Genomic DNA, 13,240 nt, shown 5'->3' with positions numbered 1-13,240 from the left:
TTCTGAAATAAATTAATGCATTTTTCCTCCATAACAAAAGACTCACAGCTGTGCTATTAAAATGTAAACAGAAAAGATACAGAGACTCTACACAACCAAATGAGTTAGATGTCAAAGCTTTTGTAAATTAATGGTGGCAAAACATCTAAAATATTGAGTGGATTTTTCTATATGACATATTTTAAAGCTAGTTTAAGTTTATTTGATGAGCACTTTGGTATTTGATATTGAGTTCTCAGCCCACTGAGGAGTGAAAAAGGTCTTTGGAGATATTCACATTTTCTTTGTAGCTGCTCGGGTTGCTTTTTGCATTTGTTCATTTTTTTAAAAAACATTTCTGTAACTGGAACCAGAAACCGGTGCTGCATCTTTCATACTTCTCATCTCTTGAGTGTGAAGATGCATGTTGACTACAGACGATAATTAAACATCACTGACACAGAAATGGTAAGAAAAACAAGCTTTCTTTACTTGCTTCATTTGTAATTGATGGTTTATAGCACGGAAGGTTTTACCATTAAAAACATAAATCTTTGAGTGCACAAGACTACAACAGTTTTATTATTTATGGATTCTATTTTAAATACAATGCCTTTTCAAACTGCAGGTATTTAAAAATTCTTAAAAAAACGGAAGTGAGATAGAAAGTCTATGTATTGTTTCCCAGTTTACTGTTTACCTGGAATAGCTTTTTTTTATTGCTACTTACTCACTTTTTGTTGTTGATGTTGTTTTTTTTTATGCTAAGCTAATATTTTAAAGGTCAGTAATGAATTTTCACCAAACACCATGTTTTATATTAATGTGTTTAGGTGATGATTTTTAATGCAATTGCTGCAGTATTTTAGCGTTTTCTCTTCCTTATTATTTTATTTGTTTATCCAGGGGTGATTCAAGGATGGAGGAATTGGTGAAGAGAAGATCAACATCAGCAGAAAAAAAAATGAGGTCCTTCATGGATGTAAGTTCAAGTAATATTCACTACATTGGCATGCTGCAGAGAGAGACACATTTATTGTAATGTCATTATTGGAGGGCTTGCAGTAGCAATGTGTAAACTGCCTGCTAGTAAATGTTTGCCAAAACATCCAACCAATGGCAAATAAAAATAAAGTTTTATGGACAAAAGTAAATATTTGTTGCTGTGAGGTAGAAATCTTAGTGATTTTATTTGTTCATTTTCTTCTGATTACTGTCATAGAGATTTGTAGCTAGATATTGGGAGGGTGAGATTTTTTTTGTCCAAAGAAGTTCCACTTTTTCATGCTACAAGACTGCTATTACAATTGGGTGTAAATTTTCATATCTGCTCCATAGCAGTTGTAACACTAAAGACGATTTTATTTTAGTCTTGATTGCATTCTATCCATGACCCTTATTCCTTAAATTAGTTATTGCTTAACACTAAAAAGCTATTATTCACAGCACCTGAAGTGAAAGTTGTTTTATACTGTTAATACTACAGACTCGGCTGACCAGTGTGTGCCTGCTTGTATTTAAAAGGCTTCCAAAATGAGAAGTAGTTATACCAGTTATTGATTCCAACAAAGACTCCTGAGAATGTCCCTGAGCAATAAATTCCACAATCCAGCTGTGATATTTATTTATTTTTATTTCTATCTTTTTATTTTGTAAGACAAAGAAAGTCCTAACACTGACCTTCATCCAGTTGGTACTAGATGGAGCTGCTGTTACCGGCACACATTCTTTAAGATTTATTGTAAAAGCAGATATGTTTGGTACATCATTGCGTTTGGATCATCATTCTGATTGTGAAAAATGCCAGACATGACAGGCTTAAAAAAAAAAAAAAAAAAAAAAGATTTTATTGGAGATTTTAAACCTATCAAAAGAAACCTTACTCTACAGTTTACTTCTGCTATGCCTAGTTTTTCTGTGGAGACCTCTTCCTTTATAATTTGCTAATCTTACTATACTGTTATGGCTGCCTCTTTCATTGTGCTACTGTGTTTGCTTCACAGAATCAGAGCTGCAAAAAATCCAGACAGACCTCATAATGAGTGTGAAGATGTTTTCGGTGAAGCTGGATCCTCTATCCGTACTGTAGAGATACAGCACTGCTGTAACCAATGTGGAACGAGTTCCCTGGATTTGTGAGATTTGAATTGCCATCAGCTTATCCACACAGAGGCACAGCCTCACGAGTGTGCCAAGTGTCTCCACTACTTGTATTTTGAAACTTTATGAGCTAATCAATAAAATTTATTTCAATTGAAGTTTGTTTATATATCACAAATCAAAATTATTACTCTATGGTAAAGACCGTATAGTGTTCTGGAGGTGTCTGAGATAAAAGCCTGTTTAAATTTAAAATGTTTGCAAAAGTCAGGAGGCACAATCAAGTAGTAATGTAGTGCAATTTTTTAAACAAAAATGGTGTACTTGAGCATGAAATATGCATGACACGTAAATATCCATGTATAAGTACACTCTATTGCCAAAAGTATTGGCTCGCCCATTCAAATCATTGAATTCAGGTGTCCCAATCACTTCCATGGCTCCAGGTTTATAATTATATTATTGTAGGGTCTTTGCCTTACACTATAAAGTACCTTGAGGTGACTGTTGTTGTGATTTGGCATATATAAATAAAATTGAATGCAGACTGCTTCTACAAACATTTGTGAAAGGATGGGTCGCTCTCAGGAGCTCAGTGAATTCCAGTGTCGTACTGTGATAGGATCCCACCTGTGCAACAAATCCAGCTGTGAAATTTCCAAACTACTAATATTCCCACAGTCAACTGTTAGTGGTATTATAACAAAGTGGAAGTGATTGGGAACAACAGCAACTCAGCCACCAAGTATTAGGCCACGTAAAATCACAGAACGGGGTCATAGTGCATAGAGGTCACCAACTATCTATAGAGTTAATCTCTACAGACCTCCAAACATCATGTGGCCTTCAGATTAGCTCAAGAACTGTGCATAGAGAGCTTCATGGAATGGGTTTCCATGGCTGAGCAGCTGCATCCAAGCCTTACATCACCAAGTGCAGTGCAAAGCGTCAGATGCAGTGGTGTGAAGCCACGCCACTACTGGATTCTAGAGCAGTGGAGACGTCTTTTCTGGAGTAACAAATCACGCTTCTCCATCTGGCAATCTTATGGATGAGTCTGGGTTTGGTGGTTGCCAGGAGAACAGTACTTGTGTGACTGCATTGTGCCAAGTGTAAAGTTTGGTGGAGGGGGGATTATGGTGTGGGGGTGTTTTTCAGGAGCTGGGCTCGGCCCCTTAATTCCAGTGAAAGGAACTAATATTTCAGCATACCAAGACATTTTGGACAATTTGATGCTCCCAACTTTGTGGGAACAGTTTGGGGATGGCCCCTTCCTGTTCCAACATGACTCCACACCAGTGCACAAAGCAGGTCCAGAAAGACATGGATGAGTGAGTTTGGTGTTGGAAGAACTCGATTGGCCTGCGCAGAGGCCTGACCTCAACCTGATAGAACAGCTTTGGAATGAATTAGAGCGGAGACTGTGAGCCAGGCCTTTTCGTCCAACATGCACTTCTGGAAGAATGTTCAAAAATTCCATAAACACTCCTAAACCTTATGGAAAGCCTTCCCAGAAGAACTTTAAAGCTGTTTTAGCTGCAAAGGGTGGGCTGACATCATATTAAACCATATGGATTAAGAATGGATGTTACTCAAGTTCATATGTGTGTGAAGGCAGACAAGTGAATTTAGTGTATGTACATATACAGATTGCTGCTATCTGCAATTTTTTGTCACACTGCTCAATAGTGGCTTGTAGCCTAAAAAGGGGGAAATAGAATTACAAAATGAGTAATATAAACAGTGATGATTTTATTTATTGTTCTCACCAACAAACAATGTCCAATTAACGGGTGGCAACAAAATATAATACAACAAAATTAAGACTCACTAAAACCAACAGTGCAATTTCAGCTTTAGAATTGGTGGCTGGAGAAATTATAGGTTCTGGCCATGTCAGAAAGCTGTAAGATGAGGCAAACCCTAATAGATAATAGATGGTACAGTAAAGGGAATGCATTTTAGATAGTGCTTTTTCTAATCTTATTGACCATTCAAATGTATAGTGGTGTACTGCCAGCAGTTCGATTTCTAAAGATGCCAAGATTTAGACACAAATAGATGTTTGACAGCAACTGTTTGGCATCCAATACAGAAGCACAGAAGGGTGTATTTTGTTTTTTATGGGGTTTTTTGTTTGTTTGTTTTTAAATATAACTCATCTATGCAGTTCTTGCCATCATGTCTAACAACCACAGATCTCTTTGGGGGAAAGCCTAGTTGGATCTATCAAAGTTTGTAAATATCCAGTGAGTGAGGATTGCTTTAGAGGAGAGAAGAGGAAATTATTATTCAGCTATAAGCTGTAGCTAAACATTTTAATTTAATGCACAGTCAGACTTTGTTAACCCTCTAGATTTTCTCCAGTTGACTGAAAGAGCACAAATTTTATTTCATTTGACATCGTTTTTGTTTGTTTTGTTTGCTACACATACTTCTGTTTTGAAAAATGGATGTTGTCATAATTTTATTGGCACTAACAGGAAATTAACAGGCACTGATATGAAGCCAAGAGAGTTAAATGGGTCTTTCAAATAGCAACACAATATCAAGTTTGAGATACAGAAAAAAAAAAAAAACCCTTGATTTCTCAAATGAAATGTATGTCAGGCTTTCTGAATATGCATATCATTGCTGTAAATTTAAGTCCTTAAGGCACACGGTGAAGCAGGCCATCAAAGCAGCAGGCCATCAAATCTTACTGTGCAGTCTTGGCAAATGATGCACACGGCATAGACTTAATCTGAAGTATCATCCTCTGTTATTACTCTCTAAGACAGCTGCCAGGCAAGAGAGAGAGAGAGAGAGAAGCAGAGGAAGTTTGGATTTATTAGTTTTAGATCAGCATAGCAATTTTCTTCACAAGTTTTTTTTTTTTTTTTTTTTTTTTTCCCTCGCCACAGTAATGATGCATAAATTATGAAAGGCTCAATTTGAAGGGGAAATTAAGAACAGAATGTGTGGTGATGTGTGTTCGGGTTTTTTTTCCCCTTCCCCATTCTCTGTTGCTTTTTGTGTGTGCACGTCTGCAACGCACTCACGCTTCTGTGTCATATTCCATTTTAAGTCTAGGCATGCTACTGTTCGCTCCCCACTGCAGCAAACCTTCAGTTTAGTTGTCAGGCTGAAAAATAGGGCTGCACTTCGTCCATTGACATTGCACACATAAATTAATCATACCTTTAAGATATATGGCTTGCTTCATACATACAGACAGGGAGTTGAATTATACCTTCTAAGTCCATGTCTTTCAACCGTTTCCACTGGGTCTCTTTACTTCTACTGTACACACATCAGGTCCACAATTATGGAAGACGGAGCTTTCTTAAGTTCACTGCACATTATCAGGTAATGAATGCAAGAGTTTTAAAGATTTAAAGGGAAAACCTTAAACTGTTATTAGTACATTTGTCTTAGATGGTTTTTTTAGGCATGAATAAATGAATAAGTATCAATACCCCCCCACCCACCACCCACCCGAATAAAAATGCAGCCATTTAAAAAAATATTTTTTAGTCAAATATGCTTTCTTACCCCAGTTAATGGGTGACTCTGCAGTGGGTGCGATTGCAGCCCATACTGCTGCAGATGGTGTGGGGTTGACTTGGCACAGCTGGCTTTCAGTAGCATTTTGAATCTAAAACTAGAACAGGATGATTAGGTTTTCTGTGCACATTATTTGGCAAGTCCCCATTGTCGTCTTGCACAGTCAAGTAGTTAAACAGTCTCTAGCTGCATTATTGAAATGTGTCTTTTGTTCCACTTCCTGTGAATTGCCTTGTGAATCATAAGTTTGAAGGTGTGGCTAATTACGATATAGAAGGAGACCCACAATCTCTGCTGAAAGGTGGAGGCAGTGTCAACATAATTCAAAAGCTGAAGTATGTTTAATTAAAATGGTATATCTAAGCTAATACATGTAAGTTATAGGCACTTTGTTATTAGGGCAGTTAGGAGTAATGCATACATGATTCTAAGGTAGAAGTTAAAATAATATTTGGTACTGCATTAGGAGTATTTTGTTTGCAATTTTTGTTCCTTGACATCATTGTCATCAAATATAAAATGAGTCAGGGTTACAGCTGCATTTCTCGCCTCCTCAGTTCTGATGCTGAGGTTGGCACTGTGACAAGGTGTTGGTATATTTCACTTATCCTTTTTACCGAGAGTCACAGAATGCACCTGATCAGTAAATCCAGATTGATTCATGCGTGAGTGCTTGGCAGATGCAACTCATTTTCTTGGCCTCTGTTCCAGTCTGCATCAGGGTTCTCCCTAAAGTGTACCCAAGTTAAAGGGGGAGAGTCACTGAGCCTCGTGCATGTGATGCTACTCAGAGGAACAGCCAAGGGATACAGAATTTTTACACCTTCTATTGGTGCAATTAAAGCAAGAGATGCACCTACTTCTGATGGTGTGAAAGCACTGAGGTTTGAAATTGCCTCCTGCAGTTTCATTACCATTAGACAAAGTGCAGGGATTCCCATCCCCGTTGTCTTCATTTTTGTTGCTCACGTTCCACTCTGGCAGTCTTTGTTGCTCTTAGCTTCCAAAGGGAAGGTTACAGAAGCTGTGCAGTCAAGGAGCTACCCAAAATCACTGCTGGCTGATCTCCTGTTTAAAGAGTTATAAGCCTTGGGGGATCTGACAGCTCCATTACCAATAGGTACACGGCCCACACCCTTCTTTTTCAGTGGCTTGTACAAATGCTGACAGCCTGATATTACATTCCAGTCTTCTGATATTTATTTATCCACACTCCTCTGCCATATGCACTGTACTGCATTGTTTGGATCAGGAAAATTAAATGAATTAAAGTATCAATAGAGCAAAATATACATTTATCAATAACAAATATGCAAAATAAACATGATAGCAGCTACTGAGGCACGCACCTCAAAAAGCAAAGCAATTATTAGATTGATGGATTTTAATTGTCAGCTCCAGTGGCCTGTTGGAAGGGAATATCAGGGTTTCAGCCCACAACGGAATCCATTCAAAGCTTCCAGTTTATAGTACACATTATCTTTTACTTAACTCATACTTATTTGTTGGGTTCATGTTGAGATAGTTAAATTTGTCATCACTTGCACTTGGCATCGAAACATTAGTTTTTGGATTGTATAAAGTGATTTCTGGTTCTCTCAAGGAATCAGTGAAGTCAGACATTTTAATTGGGAAAGTGAAGTGGACAATCTGTCTAATACACTGTTAATACAATATTTTGTTACACATTCAGTATCAGAAAGAAAAAGGATATTACGTTAAATTATGAAGGATCAGCTTTCATTATGGTAGGTTTGTGTTGCTATAATGACTCAAAGTTTCTAAAATACTGAATTCAAACCAAATTATTATATTTATCAGCTTGTACCTGCCAGAAGTTGTTTTGGTGATGTTTTGTGATGCTTTCCCTGTCCTTTATTGCAAACCCCTATGAGGCTTTTTTTTTTTTTTTTTACTTCAGCTTCTCCTGCAAGCTAGTATAATGCAGCCCATTCAGAAATCAGGTGACTAACTTGGCGATCTATCCAAACTCTTCACTGTGATAAGCTCTGATTGCTTTGGCCATTTATTCTGGATTGTTTTGCTGCTCAATGATAAAAATGTTTTCCAATGAGTTTTAACGCTATTGGCTGAATCCGAGCATTGACCCCTGTTGCTCCCATCAGTATTGAAATCATCAAAATCAGTGAATGCTAATGAAGCTGCTCCACCAAGTACTATGCATGCACAGGCCACAGCAGACTGTTTGAAGAATGAGCTTGTATGCTCTGGTTCATGAGGTGCTATTTTTTTTTATTAATTACTGCATTGAAAAATGTAAATATCACTCATTCTACCTTATTACAGAATTAATAAACATAACTGACATCCTAAAATCTAAAATCTCTGGGATATTATTATAATTATTATTTTAGTCTGGATGGATAGAAACTGATAGTTTGGGAGACAACGCAGCAGACACTACCAGCAGCACATTATTAAAATGCTTGGTCTAGAAACACCTTGGTTGTAAAATGCAAGAAATGAACAGTGTAATCTATTCTGCAGTTTGATGTATTCTTTTAAGTACTGCATTATTATTGAGCAAGTACTACAGAAGAGACTTTACACTCTCATATCCATGTGGTTGATATGAGGCTACAGCCAGTTGCTGCTTAACTTTGCATAACCATTGGGACTAAAGAGGACAGCTTGCCTGGCTGGTCTACCAGCATGCATGCTCACTAATATATTTCTTGAAGCAGTGACTTCTTTCAGTGTTGTTCTTCCAGTGACTTTGCCAGGAAGCCAGCTAAAGCCTTGTAGAGGTATATTCCAATCCCACATAAAACAACAACTTGACATTTTTACACGTGTTTTTAATAGATTGACAATCTTTGAAGCTATAAGATGGTAATTTGTGAGCTACAGAGCCAGACTAATCTTGCATAAAGTAACTAAACATTGGTTGTGAGGCATCACACTACAGGAATTTCCTCTCCACCAAGTCCATCCCTGTTCATATCCTGCTGAAACATCGTCATGTCCACACTACATGCCGTCTATCAGCAACACCAGGAGAAGGAAGGAAATGCACACACAGCCTCTAACCGCCTCCAGATGGTGTGTCAGCATGTGATCATGTCACTGAAACCCCCATGCAGAATAAAGTTTTCATACAGGACTGCGCACAGCCCTGTACCATCATACTTAGTATAATTATAAAAACTAGATGTGTTTCTGCACCTGTTGATGAAATGCCCCAGACCCAGTTAAATACTTTCCAGACATCATTAAACTTTTCATTTGATTTCAGATGAACTGTAAAGTTTTGTGCTTTTTATAATAGCTGATGATGCAAAGCTAGCAAATGTAAATAGTATGAAAACTTTCTATGGTTCAAAGCTGAAAGTGCAAATAAAGGATATTATTGCATATACATTATATTCCAAACCAGTCCACATTGCACACTAAGCTAATTAATAATAACTGGGTTGTTAATTTCTGGAATAGAGGCTTTAAAACTTGTTCAAATCTTAGAAAGTCATGACTCAATTGTTACTTCGCCCACCAATAGGTGGCTGGAGGTTATGTTTTCATTCTTGTGTGTGTGTTTGTTTGACTGTTAGCAATATAACTCAAGAAGTTTTGAACCGAAATTGATTAAACTTTGTGGAAATATTATTTGGGGGCCCAGGAATATATGATTCATTTTCAATTCAAAGGTCACAGTCACCACAATCTTTCAAAAATGTAAAAACTCCCTATCTTACACTGGCGAAATTCATATCAGTGAATTTTTCATCTATTGCAATGAAATTTATACTCCGTTAAAAACAGTTACTGCTGATGACTCATTGTCTTTTTCTATTTTAGAGGATGCTGTTGGTGTAAATAAACTGAATAAAATATATCCAGACTATATATGCCATCATCTGTTTATGTGGATCAAATTTTTTAAATAAAAATATAAAATCATATTTTACAGGTTTTAAAAGCCAATAAAATTAATTTGTGATCTTTGTGATCTAGTAATTTATAATGGACTGTGACAACATTGCGTGGTATCTATTGCAGCATGGTATCAGTGAGGTATTCGCTCTGCTGAGTGCCCTTCTAGTCTTAGGATGGTTTTTTTGTGTTTGAATTTGTGTCGGGGCAATGCAAAGTGTCAACTTTAACTGCATTTACTAAAACAACAAAAAGTTATTTTTTATTTAAGGTTTAAACGCTTTGCTGCATATGTAAACATCAAAAATAGCTTTATCTCTGAAATATGAGTATGAACAAACATTTAAAAAAAAAACCTCAGAGTTTGTGTCACTTGCGATATTTAATCAGGTAAAGTTTAGGCACAGATCGCTGTTTTCAGCAGCACATGAAACTCTGCGATGTTCTTGGGTTGTGAGCTGAATGACACGGGGTTTGATGTGTTCCGTCTTTCCACACCTACTGCAGTGACAGGGAACACGCAGGGGTGTCACATTGACACATCGTGTCTCTGATACTGCTGGAGGCTAGATGCTGCTTTGATAAGTAACTGTGGCTTGTGACCTTTCTTCTCTGTGCATCAGTCTGGCTCATACGTCTTATTCCCTGCTCCCTCTTTCTGTTTGTTCTTCTTAGGCACCAGCAGCGGTTCTGTGCTGGTCTATAACTTAACGAGTGGACTTCTCCAGAAAGAACTCAGTGTTCACTCTTGTGAAGTCAGGTAAGACTGCTGTTTCTGTTACTGTGTACAAAAAGACATTTTTTTACAGGTCGGCAGTTCGTCGCACAGTAATGAGCACGTATATGAACTCATGGCACTCTTTAGTTGAAACTTCAGTAAAATGACCTGTTAGACAAATCCCAGGGGCCTGTCAGTCAGCTTGAGGTGGACTGATTTTTTTTATTTTTTTTATTTTGTTCAGTTGATTGTTTTCAGCTATATCAGAGCTTGCAGAGGCAATTCTCTATAGCATAATTAATGTGCTGTGTCACCCATTTTTCATTAAGAAAAATAATTCCCTACTTGCTTTATTATTTTTTCCCAAGTATATAATAAAGTGGAGTGTGTCAACTAAGTACATTAAGTATAACTTGACAAAAATTTAAATCCCAAAAGCAGAATGAAAATTATATGAACAGACACAGAAAGTGGTTTAAGATAAATGTACAAAGCAACTGAAAAGCAAGTATTTAATGCAAGTCCAAATGCCAGTGGGGTCGTAGACTTTCTGTCATATACAGATTAAGTCACAAAGACTACAAATATTTCCGATCGGTGTTGTGATCACCTGTCGTGCAGTATTGAAGTATCCTGGCTCCATATGCTGTATGGCATTTATGTAGAACTCTGGCAGCAGAACAGGGCTGTCAATAATGGTTTTAGTTACACTTTATTTTTCTGGCTAAAATTAAAAAGTAAGGTGTAAGAAAGGTTGATTGATTTCTCGCTGTCATTTAGGCTAATTTACTTATTTTGGAGTGAAACTCAAACCGAGTATTCAGACATGTTAGCTCTGAACACTACACTAGTCCCTGAAGTCTGAGTAGCTAATTAATTAGGCTGTCAATCACAGATCAAAGGGCCAGTTCAGGAAAGAGCAGTAGTCTAAATTAGGAAGCTTCTTCCCTCTGTTCACAGCCGTGCATTTTAATCAGGAAAATGATAATTAAAAACAGGATAGTAGGAAACTGTTGACATTTCAGGTAATCAGCACCAAAATACCACCAGCACAATAAAAAGCTATTTGTTTAAGCTTATATATTTCTATTTGACATAGATTGAAACTATAAAAAGATTTATTGTCGCTTGTAGTTGCTACAGGGGGGGGTTAGGAGCTAGTGTACTCCTAATCCCTGTCCCATGCCTGGATAAATGGGAGGGTTGCATCAGGAAGGGCATCTAGTGTAAAATCTGTGCCAGATTCAAACGTGTGAATCCATCCGCTGTTGCGACGCCCTGGGAAATAAGAGAGCAGCCGAAAATACCTCATCCTTCTGTTTTGTTTTGCTTTGTTTTGTTTTTTTTTCTCGTTGTTGTGCTTGTCACAAAAGTATTTTTCTCAAAGGTGTTACCACAGGTGTAACAGAGAAATCCAGGGGGGAGAAAAAAAAGTACATTGCCTGCATTCGTCTGTGTGTCTGTGCCTTCATAGAAAAGACTGTAAAACTGTATGACTGGCTACACATTAGTCAGAATGCTTGCTGGGCTGAACCCACATCGCATATCATGTTAACGTATTTATAAGGGCACCATTCAGTCATGTTGAATTCATATCAGGTTAGTGTTCAGTCTGTTTAATCTAATTAGGAGACAAATTGTGATGTTCTTGACTTAAGTTTTTTTCAGTGCAGTTTTGCTCTACTTTTAACTCATTTGTGCTGACGCAGGCTGTACTGTAGAATGTACAGGATGGGATCAAAACGTTCTTTGAAATTGGCCATAAAAATCAAAAAAAATATACCTCATTTAAACTTTGCCAATCTCCCGTTCCTGTGCTTTCTGGACAGTGGCTTTTTTTTAGATCACTCAGTGGAAATCCCACTCTGTCCTCTAACACTTTTACCTCTGCGGTGTACACTGGATCTTCTCCAGCGTCCCACTGAACCTGAAATCTGTGGTGAGTGAACGTGCTGGCGTGGCCAAAAAAACTTTTCAGCGTACTGTGTGCCAGCACACGATTGCACAGCACAGTTCAGGTGATTTCTTCTGAATGTTTTGCCCTTGGATGCCTCAGAATGTAAAACAGAACTCATTGTTAGTCTCACGGTCAAGGACAAATTCACGATGCATAAATTTGTGAATGTCTGACAAAATGACAAGCATGCACCCGGTCCCGCTCCTAGCCTCTCGTACTGCCTTCAGGCTTGATGACTGGACTCTTCAACAGAGAACTGCTGGGTCATAGCCATCAATGCCAAGGATCTAACGCACGAGTGTCAAGTTAGTTTGAAAGAGAGGTTGTTTGCTCTTTTCAAGTTAAAGGCTGGTGTTAAAATCACAGATGCCCAAGTGTGAGTGGTCATAACAGGACTTCTAGGGAGCGATCTAAAAATAACAGCCACACTGGAAAGGATCTATCTTTGTTTACAATCTTTGTGCTGAAAGCTGCACCACTTTCTGCCTGCTCCACAATGCAACCGCCAGACATCAACACAGAGCACACTGGGCTTCATTAGTTAGTATTCTCTAATGAGCAGCAAAACTATTTGACCAGGATTAATTAAGCACAAGATTGAATCAATTAATGCTGTTAAGAGATTGATTGGGAGCAAGCACCATCCGTTCAAGCAGAGCCAGGGTTTCTTTAATGAGAGAAGTTGGTATCCACAAATACAAAACTTCAACAAACTTTAATGAGCTGTGCAACACAAGCAGAACTTAGCTGAAGCGGCCGGTGTGTACGTGAGGATTAAAGGGAGAAATGAGGCAGTGGCTTTTTCCTGCCCGGTTACTGGTGACTGTGAGTTTGCTCTTAAGCAGCGACACTCAGCATTTATGTCTCCATCTGCTTGTAAATTGTCTCTTTAAGCACTTCTCTACTCTGTGTTCACAGACAACATACAGTATAATCTATTTACCTGTCCAAGCAACTAAAACATGTGTTTGCATGGATTAAATAGGGCTCATAAATTTTACCCCTTGTGCATCTTTTTTGTACATTTCATAAAGCGCTATTTTTCCCTC

General features: G+C 37.9%; 1 protein-coding gene across 1 annotated transcript in view; it reads left to right on the top strand.

Annotated features, from left to right (window-relative positions):
- wdr11 (WD repeat domain 11) overlaps positions 1 to 13,240 on the top strand; it is a 59,307-nt gene that overhangs the window by 19,670 nt on the left and 26,397 nt on the right. The window contains 1 exon segment of the mRNA XM_030748463.1: positions 10,192 to 10,276. Within this exon segment, the coding sequence (XP_030604323.1) occupies positions 10,192 to 10,276 (85 nt within the window).

This window comes from Archocentrus centrarchus, chromosome 15 (genome assembly GCF_007364275.1).
Source record: "Archocentrus centrarchus isolate MPI-CPG fArcCen1 chromosome 15, fArcCen1, whole genome shotgun sequence".
Classification (NCBI taxonomy): domain Eukaryota; kingdom Metazoa; phylum Chordata; class Actinopteri; order Cichliformes; family Cichlidae; genus Archocentrus; species Archocentrus centrarchus.
This window is presented reverse-complemented; position numbering and strand designations above follow the sequence as displayed.